The following is an 18,165-nucleotide window of genomic DNA, read 5'->3' as shown; positions in this document are numbered from 1 at the left end:
AAAAAAGTAGTCCGACACAGGTTTTCAGCGTCAACGCAGCTGTTTTATTATCTCGAGTCTCTGAACACAGTGCATATGTCAAGAACATAACATTTGAACATGATAATATGTTCAGCAACATAACAATAACAATAAAATAATGGAAAATAAATGAGGGGTGTATTCGTAAATACGATCTGGAAATCTGCTCTGGTTTCAACGTCATAGAGCGCTCTGAAATCAGTTAATTTATGAATGGTCAGTTAAAAGTCTTTACAAACTAACTGTAAACATGGCGGACTCCAACGATAACATTACCATCATTTCGCTGGCGGCCAACAATAAAATTCATTCAAATGAATCCCATCCCATGGATAAACATGATTATTACCTGTTTTGGTCATTTTTACATATAATATATGTAATAATGTACATATAATAACAACAACAGGAACAAAACTTCTTGAACATTAGGCAAGAATGACTTGCGCTATGGGCAGACATAATTAAATGTACTGCAATTACTGCAGTAGCTAAAACACACATTTTACAAGCTTTGTAATCATTATTTGATAATCTGATAGCTAGCTATAACGGTCGACTTGTGCAAAGCGTTCCATCTCTGGTTTGAGGAATGAAAATACAGTGCTCCCAGAGCACAGTGCTCTGAATTTTAGAACGGGACGCTCTGACCAGACAAGTGACCAGAGAGCATCCTGGGTGCACTTTCTTGCAACTTGTGAGTGTGTGTGTGTGTGCGCGTGTGTGCGTGTCTGTCTGGTGTGCTTCTTTGTGTGGTGTGTGGGGGGTGGCCGTGTCTGTGTGTGTTTGTTATTTATTTAGAAGTCTTATGGCCTTGGGGGAAAAAGCTGTTCTTCAGTCTGTACTGATCTGTGTGAAGGTTGCAGTATAAAGTAGTAGGGTATTAGATGCTTTAGATTTGGGTTCAGATGTGTCGCTTCTCATTCACTAGTACTACCTTGGTGAAGTGGACCGAGGCTGACAGTAGAACAGAACATTGGAGTTGTACTGTACCTTACTGGGCTGTTTGGGTTTGGGCTTGATGCTGATGAACACGTCCAGCTGTTCCATCAGAACTGTGATACACTGGGGCTCCACCTCGATGTCCTCTTTGATGTCAAACATTAGCACCAGGGGCAGGCAGCCCTGGAGAACACACACACACACACACACACACAGACACACAGACACAGACACAGACACACAGACACACACACACACACACACAGACACAGACACAGACACACAGACACACAGACACACAGACACACAGACACACACACAGACACACACACACACACACACACACACACATTCAGATCTGAAAGCTCATCTAAAACACCTATTACTTTATAATGTGAATTCATTTCACAACCAGAAAGACTCCCATGCTAAATAACACTGTGCCCAACATATAGTGGTTGGGAAATTCTTCTAACTGTTTTGCATGATGCCAACCTCCCCACCACCACCACCACCCCTGACCTTATCTTATTTCAGCTGAAGAAATGGATAACATTGTCATTGTGTGTGTAATTAGGTCTGATTGAGACAGGCTAGCGGTGGCAAAGCCGAGGGTGAGAGCTGTAATTACAGTCTGAGGAAGGCTAAACAAGGCTTAGCGGGGGAGGCTCATCTCCTCAAAGTCAAAGGACTGTGTTATTCTTCCAGCAGAGAGGCCCCACCGTGTGTGTCCTACTTTCAGACGAGAGGAACCTCATGTTTACTAAACCAGCTCTAGCATTTTCTAAATGTCTTGGGCCAGAGTGACACCACAGACAAAATGGAAATCAGCACGAAGCATAGCTGCTTCGGATTATGGCGCCTAGAACGGAACGCCAACACTATTTAACTGGAATGCCTTCTACTTACTTAGCTCAGCAAAAGATTTTAGGCGACGGTAATTAAATGACCGACGCTGCACACATTTGAAAACCCACATGTCCAATTCAGATAAAGTGCAGGTCAGGGACAAAACCCCAAAATGACCAGACGGCAATTCTGGTTCGACATAAACCCATACGCAGGGCCATAATTCCCCAAACCCCAACATTCGACGACTTTAATGTCGATCTGTTTATGACACACAAGACGAGACAAGCGTCATTCAACAAATACCATGAGGTATTGGCGAGCCAGGCACACAGACTCGATGGTGCCCTGGATGTAGACGGTGGACTTCTTCTGGGGGCTGTTGGGGTCGGGGAAGTGGATCTGGGCGCCCGTCCGCTGGGTGATGTGCTTGATGTTGCTGCCGTTGCGGCCCATCATGAAGAGGTGGTGCTGGGGGGCGATGTCCAGGTGGGTGCTGACCGAGATGGCGTTGGCCAGGCTGCCTGCCAGATGCTCCAGCAGCAGAGCGGTGCCCCTCTGGGACACGAGAACACACACACACACATGGGTTAGACTGAGACTGAGACTGACTACAACACACACACACACACACACACACACACAGGGTTAGACTGAGACTGACTACAACACACACACACACACGCACACACGCACAGGTTAGACTGAGACTGACTACAACACACACACACACACACACACACACACACACACACACACACACACAGGGTTAGACTGAGACTGACTACAACACACACACACACACACACACACACACACGCACACACGCACAGGTTAGACTGAGACTGACTACAACACACACACACACACACACACACACGGGTTAGACTGAGACTGACTACAACACACATCAAAACATTTTTTTAACAAGGTGGCGCTGGATTACACGATCAAAACCCAATTCACGTTTATTCATGTCAAAATGCGCCCAAAAATACAGCTAAAACGCTGAATTCACAGAGGAACATCATAACTCTTTCGCTTTTAACATAAACCTCACTGGCAATCAAAGATAGTTACTCTATCATTGCTAAATATATTGTTTAATTTGCCTTGAAATGTTTACTTAGTGGCGCCGGCAAGTTTACAGTGTGGCGCAGCACCAATCTTACATTCTTTGAGGAGAACCCTGACCTCCAAATTGACTACCACACAAACGGGGCACACACATGATATCACATGTCAATACATTTCCGCTGACTGTGTGCTGTAATTTAAGTGGGTTAGGGTAACCTGCTGAAAAGAAACAACAGCGTGTTTCAACTAAAACGGGGGAGGATTTATGATGCACTGTGCCTGACGTTCGTAACTCATATCCAGAGATATTCATCCCCTGCTTCCTGGCCGGAGGAACAAGGCTCTTCATCGGAGTTCCAGCCACCGAAGCCAACGGCGCAGAAACACAAAGAAAGCGGTTTTTGGCAAAACCCAACGTTCACTTTAGGGTCTCCCACAACATAGCAGACATACACCCCTCCCCCCCCTCTCTCACTCTCTCTCTCACTCACTCGACCCCTCCCTCCCTTTCCCATCCTGCACCCCTCTCTCTCTCCCATCCTGTCCCCCTCTCCCTCCCATGACCCCCCACCCCCTTAAAAAAAAAAACAGCCTGGATCTGGCTGTCTTCCCAGTCACTTTCCAGAATGACCCCCCTCACCCCCCTACTGCCTGGGCCACGGTGAGGGTGGGACTGTGGGCTAGTGTTAGGTGTGGAGGTGGGGGGTATGGGCTTGGGTTGGAGAGAGTGGTGAAGACAAGGCTCCAGGGCTGGCTGTAATCTAGCCACAGCTCTGAGGCCATGGTGAGGAGAGTGAGGAGGAGGGTGGTGGAGGGTGTGGGAGACGGGGGGGGGGAGGAAGCAGAGAACTCCAGACGATTTCGATTATATTAGATATTTGCTCAGGATTTATTCGCTGATGGCTGCGGGCGGAGGGGCAGCGCTTCGGTTGAAAGGCAACAGTGCTGTATTGTATTCTCCACAGGAGAGCTGAAGAAGCAGCCCTCTCGGTCACCTCAGTCCCTGACTCTAACCGCACGGCCCCCCGGCCCCCTCACCGTGCTCTGAGTGGTGTGAAGACCTGAGGTTTGAATAGTGCAACTAAAGTATTTAGAGAGAAAACAAAACTGTTCTGAAACCGAGGCAGGTTCTGGTGGACGAGGTGAGTTAGTGGGCTCGGGTTGGTTATGGGGAGTGGGGTCAGGGTGGTGGGGGTGTTAGTGGGTGGGTAGGTGGTTGAGTGGGTGGGTGGCGGGGGGGGGGGGGGGGGGGGGGTTGTTGGTGGGTGGGTGGGTGGGTGGGTGTGGGCGGGCCTCACCTTGACAGTGCTAGTGTTGTTCTGGGAGCCGCGGACCACTCCGGTGGTCCCGTAGAGACGAGTGGGAGGCTTGAAGGAAACGGTGAGGTTGTAGGTCTGGGAGATGTGCTGTATGGCGGGGGAGCCTGGGTCAGGCTGTACGATGGCAGGGAGGTCAAACGACAGGACCAGAGGGAGCAGCTCCTGAAAGAGGGAGGGAGTAGGGGAGAGAGAGGGGGGGAGAGAGAGGTAGGGGGGGGGGGGGTGGAGTAGCATAGCATTATTATTATTACAATTATCATTTCAGTAACACTGTCCTTCTGCCAAAAATAGGACGCAATTGTCCTGTAGCATGCAATCGGAGCAGTTTCAAATAAGAGTAAAAACACAGGTTGAAAGACGGAAAGAGATCCCTTTACATAGAATCGGCGTGAGTATATCCTGACAGACATAACATGTTCATATCCACACAGCCATAACATGTGTCACTTCATCAGGGAAAGGCGCCAACCGTGGCATGGAGATGTCGTGTCAGACTCAATGAAACCACAGCTGTGCGTCAGGGAGAGGTCAACCGTGCCAGTGTTCACCGTAGAACCCAGCCCTCTGCCCCTTCAGCACACACACACATGCTGCAGGACTCCACGAACTAGTCAAGTTACAGCGCCGCTCCCAAAACATGTCTGCTCTCTGAGACGGGCCTGCTGAGACTCATATATAGTGTGTGGACGTTAAAGTCACGCCATCCGTCGGGAGAGAGACACAACTAAAAATGGAAAATACGTCTCGCTCAAACTGCAGCGGGTTGTTTTTGAAGTGAGACGACGGAAGGTTTGCTGAAAAGTTCGTACGTGCACGCACGCACGCCTTGCACACGCACACTTATCCAAATGCACGTCTTGGGCACCGTGCCACCGTGGGGTTTGAGTGCCAGAGGAATGAATTACCCCAGACCAAAGAAATGCACCCGTGATCAGTCCCATGTGTTTGGGCCTACATTTATATCATGTTGTAGGGGGGGGGGGGGGGTTAGCACTGTACAGGCTAGGAAATGTAGGTCAGTCGGTAGGGGAACTCAGGGAGGACAAACAGTGCGGGCTGGGACCAGGCGCTGAATGAAGATTGGGTTGAGCTTCCTGTGTGGAGCTGACATCAGCTTTCTAATAACCAGTCCACCTGGCAGATGTGGAGGTTCATATGTTTAATCAACATCAACCTGTACTCAAATACCCAGCAGTCCCATCACTCAGCAGACCTCTACCCAAACAGCAGCCCTCCTACCCAGTGAAGGTAGAAAATTGGACAACGGCTCATTGTGATGCATGGAATGGAATGAGGAATGGTGACAAAACACAAACATGTCTGGTCCTTCATTATGCATCCCTTTGGTATCAGAAGGGTGCTCATTGAAGACCAGGGTAGTTGAGAGTAAGTGTTAGTGCTTTGTGAGGGTGGGTGGCTAAGATGATGTTATCATAGGGTTGGGTGGTATATCAGTCCTGTTAGTCCTTGTTCATGTTCTTCAATGTATGGACATTGCAATCATTGGACTTATCGGGAATGTATGAAGACGTTCATTACTGTGAAGTCAATGCGGAGGGTGCTCAACTTGTTCATGTCCAGCCTCACGCTACGTGCAATGAATATGAAATATGAATGTAAAAAATCTATGTATTTGCATGAATATCAATATGATACAGTAAAGATATATGTACAGTGTTATGTGTACAGGACCAGGGCGAATAAGATTCAGTAGTGTGCAGTCAGCAGTGTGCTCCTTTCACTTATAATATATATGTAATATTTCAATTTATGTTGAAATGTGGTAGGAAATGTGTGGAAATGGTATCCATTTCAAAGTTCTGCCAGCAGAGTGGCAGTTGCTCATTTATCCAGTTTCTGGCATACGCATGGCTCCCAGTGTGCGTAGAGCTGCGCACAGTTTCACGCCAAGTTCGTTTTTTATAAAATATTTTGATATTTTAAAAATGTTTTTTATATTTTTATAAAAGAAATTGCAGAAAAAGTTGCATACGCCACTTGCGTACGCCCGTTTATGGGCTTTCTAAATGAGGTCCCTGGTCAGTACGAAGGAAACTAGGGCAAAGCATCTAAGCGGAGGTCTAGGTGGAGGATAGAGAAGAGAGGATTAAGAGCACGGCTTTACTTCTATAAACAATAGCAAACAGTATCAAAAGGGTGCTCATTGAAAACAAGGTGTAGTTTGAGAGTAACTGTTTGTTCTGTGTGAGAGTGGGTGGCTTAGCGCTGCGGGATGGTGGGTGGCTAAGAGGATGTTGTCATACGGCCCCGGCGGTATGGAGGGGTATTGGGGGAGTGTTTGGGGAGTTACCAGGGGGAGTGTTTGGGGAGTTAGCAGGGCTGCTGTTTGGGTAGAGGTCTGCTGAGTGATCGGGAGGGGCAGCGTTACAACAGAAAAGGGCCACTGGATGTTTGACTACTGAAGGCCAGGATCAGCGGCGGGTTCCCGGGTGTTGCGAGCAGGCCGTCAGAGAGGAGAGACGGGTCTTTGATCCGCCCCAGTCGTCCGCTGGCTGGTGTGTTCTTTGGAGAGCTCCGTGTGATTCTTGTAAACTTCTTTTATGTGTCACCTTCCAGTGGAGGCTGGTGGAGGTAGAAATCAGAGGACAGGCCAAGCATGAAATGGAATAAGGAAGAAACGTTTTACGTTTGATACCGTTCCTTGTTCCGTTCCATGTATTACAACGAGCCCATCCTCCGATTGTCTGCATCTGCCAGCCTCCACTGAGCCCTTCCTGCAACAAGGACACGGTCAAACACTCCCCTGGATTCCGTTTATGAGCTGTGTTTTATCGAGGAAGTGCACCAGCATGTTTGCCTCTTAGGCCACCCATGGAGAAAGCACGTGCATGCAGAGAATTGGGACGGCGACGAAACGTGAGGAAGGTCACGGCAGGGTCTGAGCATGGTCTGGAGCTGGGGCAGGGGCAGGGGCTGGAGCTGGGGCTGGAGCTGGGTCTGGAGCTGAACACCACCCTGGTCCAAACCCTGCTGGGTTTCAACTGTTTCCTCTGTGCCCGGGCCACATGGGCCTCGGCCAGATTATTACCAGCCAGTTCACAGGCTCCACTGCTATCACATGCACATGAAGAGACCAGCCAGAGACCAACCTCCACTGCTATCACATGCACATGAAGAAAGAAGCAAGACTGGAGGATAGCTGTAAAAACAAAAGCCTGAAAAAAACAGACTGCTCTATAGAACCAGAGAGAGAGAGAGAGAGAGAGAGAGAGAGAGAGAGAGAGAGAGAGAGAGAGAGAGAGAGAGAGAGAGAGAGAGAGAGAGAGAGAAAGAGAGAAAAGGGTCCATATGTTACACTTTAATTTTACCCTTATTTTGGCTCTCGCTGCCTCCACCCCTCCTGGTTGGCCAGCGATGGACACCTGTTCAGACACAGGGAAACACAAGTCCTTGTTAAAGTCAGCAAACACCAAACCCTGGTCCTCCACACACAGCACAGAGCAGGTTCCATTAATCCTGGATCCCAGAGACCGTGAAGAGAGAGAGAGGACACCGCAAGAAAAAGATTAGCCCAGCCTAAAAAAAGGATACAATAGCACACATTTCTTATTTCAATTTTAATCAACTTCTTTGCTCTATTATTCTAATTTCCAAAGCCTAGATTAAAATATATATATATATCGGCCTATTCACAGTAACATTGTGAGAGCTATTTGAGGTTTTACCATCTTCAAATACCCCAAAAATAACACATCCCGCAATTAAAGAAATTAAAGAATTTTTAAGAAAATTGCCTTTCCACACTTTTTTTTTTAGCTGTGTGCCTGCAATTAAAATAATTGCAGCCCGAAATTAAAATGAAGTTAAATGCTCTCATTAGATATATAGCCAGTAGACATCTAGCCAGTGGATCAGCAATGTCTCTCCTCCTCTCTCTCCCTGCCTTTCATCACGAACTCACCACGATGGAGCTAATCATGCTTTGGCCCACAGACCCTCCTCTCTGGACAGTTTTAATCAGCTGACCAAATGAAAAACTCCAGTCTTTGAGACCAGCTGGTACCCACAAACATAGGCCATCTTGTTTGGTTCTGGACACCTTCCTCCCACACTAGACACGCTCGCACACATATCATGTCATCCCTTTTCATCAGGTTGGAGGTACAACAAAGTGAGTGAGGCAAGGATAAAAAAAAAAATGCACAGAACTTCAGGCTGATGTTATTTTAGTGGGAGTACTAGGGTACATGGCACCTGGCGTTTCTAAGTGTCTAGTGATGTCATTGGCAGCTTGCCTTGTCTGCGGGCCTATGTTCAGTAAATGACAATTACAGCAGCTTCCTAGTGCTCTTTTAGTCCATCCAGCACAAACACACTGGCTTCCTGTGGCACAGCCAATCATAACAGCCAATTACGGCGGCTCTCCGCAAACATGCCCACTTGAAGCCACTTACGGATCTATTTAATGGACGGGCACAGACTCACGCACGCACAAGCACACACACCTGGTTGATGTACTTCAATAGTAAATGCTAAATATCATACAAAGGGCTTAGAGCCTACAGAAGCACATGTTACAGTCTTTTGAGAGTCATCCAATCCAGCGTAGTATACAGACTCTACCATTCAGAGTATTTATTTTATGCGAGACGGGCTCATTTTAATGCTTGGGATGGAATGAGAAATGGTATCAAACCACACATCCTGCCGTTTCTACCTCCACCAGCCTCTCCTGGTGGACATGGGAGGACCTCTCCTACACACCTGGTTGCTCTTCTCTGCCTGGTTGTTGCGGTTGGAGTCGGGAAAGTGGATGTGGCAGCCTGTCTCCTCCATCACCTTCTTGATGTTGTTGCCACCCTTGCCGATGACGTGGGAGTGCTCCGTGTGGGACACGTCCATCTTGAGGGTCACCCTATTACTCTGCTGGGGGACAGGGGGTGGGGGTTTGGGGGTACACTTGTGAAGCATGATGGGCAAGAATTATACATGTCTGTGCTGTTGCTACACAGTACTGAAAACTGTTAGTTTTAGCAATTAAGACACCAACATTTGTCCTCCATTTGCTTTCCAAGAGTGGTTGAGTATCTGTTCCTTATTCTCTGCTTTTACTGTTTTAAATCCATAACTGTTATACTTTTTTATCCCCTTATGTCTTGTCATGTTATCTTTTCATAGTTTTTAATTCCTATTCCTGGAAGGTGCATTGTGTTGCACTCTCTGTGTGAAATGTGCGAAAAGTGTGTGAAAATGTTTTATTGGATTTGTTCCATTTCCACTGGGAGGACAGGGACAACACTTCACATTCTACCCATGTGCACTTGAAGACCCTCAGGCTCAGAGGCACAACGGGACCCATTTCTTCCATTCCCAACCTCTGACTCCAGAACCAGACCCAACCCCACTGCCAGATGGCGACGCTAATGCCACTCTCTCATGCTCCACTTAAAAAAAGCATGAGAAACAACAGAACCAATCGATCACATAAAATGTAAACGCTTTCAGATGGATAATTGTATGCAGATTAGCCTAGCCTAAAAGTGTTCTATTGTTGTATTTCCAAACAACGACATTTCACAATTCTATTGATAATCATGGGCCAACTATTCTGGTGTCATAGTGAATTGATTGGGCTACAACAAAAATGACAAAAAGACAAGTCATCTGTTGTCCTCATGTGGAGTAGTGTTGTTGTTGTTGTTTTGTTGTTGTTCGGGGTTATTTAGTTGGGACGTGCACATCTTTGTTGCCATAGAGACAAGGGCTGCACTCAGACCAAGGCACTTCAGATCAACATGAACATCGAACCTTTTCCCCGGCTCTCCCCATGCCTCCCCATCTCTCAGCGTGCCACCAAGCCATTCAGACTGAATGGGAACCAACTAGGCAGGACACCAAGGTTTTCTACCACAGCATCGAAAACGAGAGACAGACGCACAGTACTGTGTCTCCCACCGACCAGGTAGATCATTCAGGGATGGCAGGAGGTGTACTGGTGTAGCCGTGACAACAACAATCCAACAAGGTTCCCTGTTGGATACTCACCTTTGTGTCCAGGACAGACATGATCCGCTCTTTGGCCTCCCTCACGTTGTCTCTCTTCCCGCACACCTTAATGTGAGGATCTGGAGAAGAGAGGAGAGAGAGGGGGAGGTGGAGAGAGAGAGAGGGGGGGGGGGGGTAGAGAGGGAGAAGAGAGAGTTTTAACACTTTTCCTGACAATGTGGGTGAATGACAATGAGCGGTCTGCATTAACCACCATGACATCAGAGCATGGGCCGCTTAGGTAACTCCTCCCATCTGATCTGCCGATCTCATTAGAGGCTGTTTAACAGTGACGTGGGATCAAATGTGTGGATGACTGTCATCAGACCGGACTGTACTTCATATACGAACGAAGAATCAAATGACTGCCTTTTAAATATAATGGCAGTCCCTACTTCATTGTTAAAAACCTCACGACTGTATCTGTCAATCAGTGCCAAAGGCGTAACATGGCTGCTGTGCCTGTGGTTAAACAAATGTGATCCTCCAGATGTCAAATAACCAAGGCGGAGTTCTCCTCTGTAAGTTCAAATAAATATGACCTTGAGGACTACACATACCACATTAGTGGACTGACCTTGTTGAGACCAGACTTTCCTAGTTCGGAAAGCCTGGGGAAATCCTTTGGAGAAAGTGGCTACAAATGGGTTTGGAATGAGTGACACTCTTGCTGGGAAGGAGCTCGAAATTTTTTTAGGTTTTTCCTTCAGATTTTCTTCAATTCTTCTCATTGCTACATAACACAACATAACTCCCTCTATGTTGAGCTCTTATCAACCCCAGTAGCCCTGAAATTACTATTTTGGGGTCTTAACACATTTAAGAAATTAAATGAGATATAAGTCCTTCTTCTCCCTTGTGTAAAACCATGACTGGGTTAGTAAACCCATAGTGTTACCATTAGTAAATGGTAACACTAGAACCAATTGAAAATATTCACTACTCAAATAAGTACATTAAATGAACAGACCTGTTTAACATTAAATTGACTGAGATTATTGTTATGACACTCTTGCTGGGAAGGAGCTCGAAAAAATAAATAAATCCGTTTTTCCTTCTGATTTTCTTCAATTCTTCTCATTGCTACATAACACACATAACAACAAAAAACTCAAACATTCAACAGGCATATGGGGGACTCCTGGACTCTCTCGTGACATTCTCAATTGAGGGGTAGTGGTGGTCTAGTGGATAGTGAGTTGGACTTGGGATCGGAAGGTTGTGAGTTCAAATCCCGCCTGAAGCCACACCACTACTAGTGTGCCCTTGAGTAAGGCACTTAGCCCTCAGTTACTCCAGGGGGAATGTCCCTGTAATTCGTAATTGTAAGTCGCTTTGGATAAAAGCGTCTGCTAAATGACAAAATTATAAATTAAATTAATTCTCCTATCGCTACGTCCAGTTCAATACAAGCCAGATCCGCTAATCTAAGATTCTCTAGACCTCCAAATGACAATGTGAGATTAGGTAACGTGAGCTATGCGAGACTACGAGTGTACAAATAAAAACTGCAGAGCAAATTGACCGTGAGGGGGAAATAACAAATTAGCAAATGTGCTAATTATTTGAGTAAAATGTACTTTCAGAGACCCCTTCAGGCCTTGAATCATGGACCACTCAGAGCTAATGCTAGCGTCTGCAGCGTAGGCCTTGAATCATGTAATATGGCTGAACCACCCAGAGCTAATGCTAGCGGCTGCAGTTTATACTACATCTGGCCAGCCCAGGCCAGCCCATGTAAATTCCCCCCTATGTTGCCAGTACTAGAGAACAGGATGTCAGCTAAGCCCCTTCCAGGAACCCCCTCCCCTCCTCTCCCCAAACACACAACCCACAGTACCTCACCTAGACCAGATTCATAGATAAAGATATAGTCATGGTTAGTTTAAAACAAATGTTTGCTTGCAGGTTCTTCATAGGGCCTATTGTGCTTTAGGGTAAGCCTACTGCCCAGCAGAGTGTTTGGAGGTAGTCTGGAGAGATTTGCAGTTTAAAGACCATAACAGTACTTGAATAGAAACTTTTAGCTAAAAACAAAGAATCTCACAATACACATCTGTGGAGCAACAAAGAGAGAATCAGAACAGTTCCTCATTGTGCACAGTGCAACAATGCATAATGCCACATCAAAGATCCAATCACTCAAAACCAAACAGAGATTCTCCACAGAGTCACAGAGTGAGAGGAAAGCACATGAACTGGGCCCCGGTCCCTTCTGAGGAGCGAGCCGGCTTGGCAGGGCTCTGGAATGCTGATGCTAGGAAGTGTTTAGGGGCCTCGGCGCTCCTCGTTTTATGTGCAATAGGGGTTGAGGGAGAAGGAGAAGGCAGGCGTGGATCTCGTCTAGGGACCCAACATGGGACTGCCGCGGCCTCACTACTGAGAGATGGGAACACCGAAGGGCGGAAAAACAGTCCAGAGACTATAAAAACCAAACAAAAACATCAAGAAATCCTCTCAGATTCGAATTAGATTACATCACAAGAGGAGTGGGCGCCGTCTGAGATAAAATAACAATGGAAAAACACAGACGAAAGACCTTCACAGCTTGGGTTCCAGGAAACGTTCCAATCATACAGCTGTGAACGCAAAAGGTCCACATCCCCTAGTGGCACACGACCAGTAGAGGGCGTTTTGGTCTTCCGTATCCTACCTATCCTAACCTGCACATCTGGTAGATATTAGCGTTGCCTAAACAACTGTTGCCATGTGTGATGTTGAACACTCCCATGTTTTTTTTTAAGTGTAGTGTGCTCTTTAATGGTTGTTTTCTTGAATAGAAAATGTACACTGTCTTAATTTGGCACACATAAAACATATAAAAACAAACAATTGATTGGCACTGCAGCTGCAAGAAGGCTCTTGGTAGTTTCAGTTCACAAAGATTGACCCCTTTGACCCCCCTTTCCTTACTGGCAATAAGCATTTTTCCACCAAGGGGTTTACATTCTAAATACCTCAGACCTAAGTCCATTTGGCTCAAGAACCTCACTCAAAACATCTGCAAGAAACAGAAAGATTGGTTGAAAGAAATGTGATTGAACAGACGACAAAAACTAATGGTTCGTTCAATCATTGTCATGAAAACGTTATTGCGTAGAGCACGCCATGAGTATAGAATTTGGTCTGCGAGCAATTGAAAAATAAATAAAATGGTTACTTTTACCTTCAATAAATAGTTTGTTTCAATCAGGTCTTTCACTGCTTTTAATACCATGGTTGCAGTCTGGCTATGAAATATTTACGAGAGCCACTAACATATATGGTTCTCCTCAAAGACAAGGTCATGCCACTGTACACAACTTGCATGCGCACTGAAAAAACATTGATAACAAGACACACACGTCAACAGATATAAATACACAAATGACACGCTCACCCACCATTTCAAAATGTGTGTGTGAAAATGTAAAGTTCATCTGAATATGCACTTGCAATTTAATGTAGCTTCTCCTGGATGATACCATTACTCAACCTTATGTTGGCCACAAAGCCACTTTACAAAATCTACAAAACAATCGGTACAAATTCCATATTCCGTATTATAACATGTGCCTATACATAAAATACTGCCAAAATTCCTATTTCAATTTCAACAAATGCTATAGGCATCGCTTGCCACTGAACATACTTGTGTAAGTTCATAGACAGTTGCTATTTCTGTACATCATTTATTCTGGCAAAAGGTGCAACACCAAACAGCCTGTACTGGGAAGATACTGGTTCTTCTATGACACACGGATGGTATATGGATGACAGGGGAGGCTGGCGGAGGTGGGAATCGAAGGACGGGCGGATTGTAACGCGTGGAACGGAATCAGGAATGGTATTACACACACAAGGACTGGCATCAAACATGTGTTTGATACCGTTCCTCATTCCAGCCCAAACATAACAATGAGCCCGTCCTCCAATGTCTGCCTCCACCAGCCTCCCCTGATGGATGATGGTCTGCGCTAAGGGCCCTGAGTGGTCTTATCACAGCCCAGCAGGTGGTAGTAGTGGTAGCTGCAGGTGATATAGGAGGCAGAGTCTGACACTTTGATGAAGAGGGAACCTGAACGGAGCCATTCCTCCCATCTGCTCCTGCCCTGTGCATCAGAAGCTTGGGGAAACCATCCATCAAAACCTTCATGTTTTTTAATCTTTAAGATATAAAACATTTTAATATAGGCCATAAGCCCCTTGATATAAGGTTCCTTACTTCACTTGTACATGCATGTTTTAAATCCATTTTAGTCATTGTTTAGTCAATGCCTTTCTTTGTTTTTTAATTTATGCTCTGTGTGTGCGAATAAATGAATACAAAAATAAATACACAAAAAAGATGCCATGGTAAAGCAGAGTAAAACAAGTGCAGACTGTCTAAAGAGAGAAAACAACTTCACCAAATACAAATAATTAAATACTGACATTCACCCCCAAAATACTGCGGTAAGTCCTGGATGAACAATGGATAGCTGGAGACAGAAATTGTGGTGTTTTTACTAATAAAAACAAATCATTGCAGTGCATGGAATGGAGAGACATGCTGTCAAGTGATTGATACCATTCCTCATTCCATTCCCTGCATTACAATGAGCCTGTCCAGTCACCACTGTGCAACACGGAACCGAATGAAGAAGAATGTAATGGAATCCATATAACCAACCAAAAAGTGTCTCTTATAATAGTGCTGATGGTTCCCCTCAGGTCACAAACTCCCAGATGCTGCCTTTCCATTCGTTCAGAATCAACAATCGGCATTGATTATTGGATCCAAGACAGACTACTCTGGTCCCTCTGGCCATTAAAGCACACATGGCCACAACATCTGTTTTCCCTCCAAAAGATACAAAAATGTAGTGCATGCAACTCGTAAGATAACTGTAAGTGATTAGGGAACATTCTTCCCCCGTTCCTCTCTTTAGTTTACGCAACGCTGAAGAGCTGAGAGCCAGCGAAATCGCAGGTCAGAATTTAAACGGCCACGCTGTAAACTGCACTCCTGGTGGAACTCAGATTTGTGAATGAACTAAGCAAAGGGCTTGGGTGGCTCACACTTTCTTAAATTGACAGGGGGGGTGGGGACAAAAAAGATTCCGATGTAAGCTCGTCAACTTCTGGAAAGGGTTCAGGACGTTACATAATGTCGGATTCCACATCTGGCACGAAGACGCGCACACTGGCATCCCCTCGGGGACAACAAAGAGGGGGCAGGACAACAACAGCCCCCCCCGGAGGAGCTTTAAATAGCTGTGATAGTGTGTTACTGGCAGCAGAGCTCTGGAACGACTCAAGTCATTACAACCGCATAATAACTCTACTCATCACATCTCCCCTACAAACTCACAAATTGGTGCAAATTCTTCGAGGCAGATTAAACAAGTCTACAGTAAACATGTTGCCCCCCCCATGAATAATGTAGAGCCCATCCTTGTGTGAATTGGTGACAATCACTCAAACGTATGTCTGGTAGGATTAATGTGAGGGAGGGAATAAAAACACATTTCAAAGTTGTGTTGGTTGTTGTTTACTATAGCACATCCCTCGGGCCAATCAGTGTAATGTAACCCATGTCTCGTGAAAATCGTCCCAGTGGTGTCTGAGATATCGCGTGCGTGTCTTATGAACATACAAACATATGAAAGGAAAGAGACCGATACACAGTCCCCCTTCCCGATATCCCATTGTGGGGGACACTTACTGGCAGAGAGAAGGCAGAGAGGAGTATGTGATGATGTAACCTTTAAGAAAACTGGTGAAACCAGTGTTGGCGCAAGCTTGAGACATTTTTCACTAATGACTCTGTAGAGCACATTCTTCCAGTAATAATATGCCTCTTAATCATTAAAATGACTTGTGGAGGGGGGAGGGGGGATAAACAAAATTCTTACATTGTGTCCTTTCGAGATTCATGGATGAACCCCGTTTTCATTTAAAAACACATCAATCGCAGATCTTAGACAAACAAACTGAAAGAGTTGTATTAAAGGTGGGACAAAGAGCCGACACACCTGGAGTAGGTCAGTATACGTATCCTTCCACATGCCATGCATCATGTCAAGGGACTCACAAGTACAAAGAACAGAGTGTACTTTACAACAACCGTGACATGCTGTACAACAGAAAAAAAAGAGGCAATACACTTGCAAGCAAAAACATGTCAAAACCGGGTTGTCGTAACATTGTTTTTTTTATATAGTTTCTGTCTATGAACGATTGAACGTTCTCTCTCAGTTGTCACATAATTCGTGCATATGGATAGACATCATTAGACCGGGGGAGACTGAAGGAGGTAGACATCGGAGGACGGACATATTGTAATGCATGTAATTGAATCAGGTATCAAAAGACACATGTTTGATACCATTCCTTATTCCGTTCCATACATTACAATGAGCCCGTGCTCCGATTTCGACCTCCACCAGCCTCCCCTGACATGCATACAGTAGCAGTGGGGCTGTTGATAGGTGTCTGTCTTCCCAGCAGTTTTGATAGAACTGTGTAAGTGTTAGGTGATTTTAAATGATTGTGTATACAACTGCATTGGGGATGAGCTGCATCTGTATTATAAACACCATTCAATTGCTACCTTTTTTGGACTTGGCTCCGATCTTCAGTTTCGAGGGCCACGCTATCTGTGTTTTGGTTTCATCCATGACCTGCAACAGAGACGGGGTTTTATTCAATAGAAGGGACGAGAAAGAATACAGTACAGTATAAATCATCATGTGTTTAATACACATTAAGAAACCTGGCACTGCAATATCACGATTCTCCTCTGGCACGTGTCTATAGGCTGTCTGCTTTTACACGACAGGTGACTATTGCGTGGTAATAAAACATTCGTATAAAGACTTCACACAGACGTCATGAAAGCATGAGCTACACTAAAATAAATCCAGCCACATTTCAAATAAACGGTATCAAATGAGGACTATGTTCTAGTTGGTGTTGGCCAAGAGGTCTGCAGTGTTTACACTTGACTGCATGTGGCTCGGGGCTGGTCTAAACTTTAGACAATGCCTCATTGCTTTTGCTAGAACACTTCTTCCACTCGCTTGCCAAGCTGACTTTAGAGAGCACCTTGAGGTCTCTACTGTCAGCAATTATCCAGGAAGGCCTTACAAGACAGCTGGGCAGGACATACTCAAAGGTACACTGGAAAGCTCAAAAACAGTTGAGAGATGCTATGATCCAGCTAAGCATGGCTTCGCATAGAGGCTTACTGAAACTAAGCGTTTCCAGGCGGTCCTCAGAGAGATCAAGACAGCAGACAACTCCAAAATGCCTGAAATATGGGCATGGTGTTGTTGGCTTCAGAACACGTGAAAAGTGTCAGCTGCAATCTACGAGAGACCCTTTTGACAAGCCTACCCAGCATTGTAACCAGGAGCATATGCACAAAACGTGAAAGAGGAGAGGAGGGAGAGCCAAGCACTGGCCCAAGATGCAGAGCGTATTATTCTGAGGTACTAGAGTCGGCGGAGGCTGTTGGGAGGTAGAAAATCGGAGGACGAGATCATTGTAATGCATGTGTTTCGTACCATTCCATGAATTACAATGAGCCTGTCCTCCGATTTCTACCTCCACCAGCCTCCCCCTGTACTACAGTACACGCCTCTTCCACAGTATATCACGAGGCGGCTCACCTCCGCCCCCAACTTCCTGAACATCAACTAAGGGATCAAACAGTTCAGCCCTGAGAAACATGAGCCATCTGTTCTCCTCAGACCTGCTGACTGGTGTTCCACATTAGAACAACAATAAAAAATAAAAAGATCCCAGAAAGCATCCATTCAATCTCTCTGGAGAAACAGAGGAGATCTGTCCTTGTCCTTTGGGTTTCCTTGTTTTCATAAAGGTCCTGTCGTGCCTGTTTGTTTTAGTGCCTTCCAGGGGCTCGTGTTTTTTCGGGGTGGGAAAAAAATGCATATCAGGCCGTCTTGAACACGTGAGCGGCACCCTG

General features: G+C 45.7%; 1 protein-coding gene across 1 annotated transcript in view; it reads right to left on the bottom strand.

Moving 5' to 3' along the window:
* bicc1a (BicC family RNA binding protein 1a) overlaps positions 1 to 18,165 on the bottom strand; it is a gene marked incomplete at both ends in the record, with an annotated part of 56,908 nt that overhangs the window by 11,803 nt on the left and 26,940 nt on the right. Inside the window, 7 exons of the mRNA XM_080549297.1 lie at positions 1,015 to 1,146; positions 2,119 to 2,370; positions 4,188 to 4,370; positions 7,538 to 7,591; positions 8,934 to 9,092; positions 10,215 to 10,294; positions 16,789 to 16,858. Coding sequence (XP_080405423.1) covers positions 1,015 to 1,146; positions 2,119 to 2,370; positions 4,188 to 4,370; positions 7,538 to 7,591; positions 8,934 to 9,092; positions 10,215 to 10,294; positions 16,789 to 16,858 — 930 coding nt within the window. The remainder of the gene's footprint in view (positions 1 to 1,014; positions 1,147 to 2,118; positions 2,371 to 4,187; positions 4,371 to 7,537; positions 7,592 to 8,933; positions 9,093 to 10,214; positions 10,295 to 16,788; positions 16,859 to 18,165) is intronic.

Source organism: Nansenia antarctica (assembly GCF_963989245.1).
Source record: "Nansenia antarctica genome assembly, chromosome: 1".
NCBI lineage: Eukaryota > Metazoa > Chordata > Actinopteri > Argentiniformes > Microstomatidae > Nansenia > Nansenia antarctica.
This window is presented reverse-complemented; position numbering and strand designations above follow the sequence as displayed.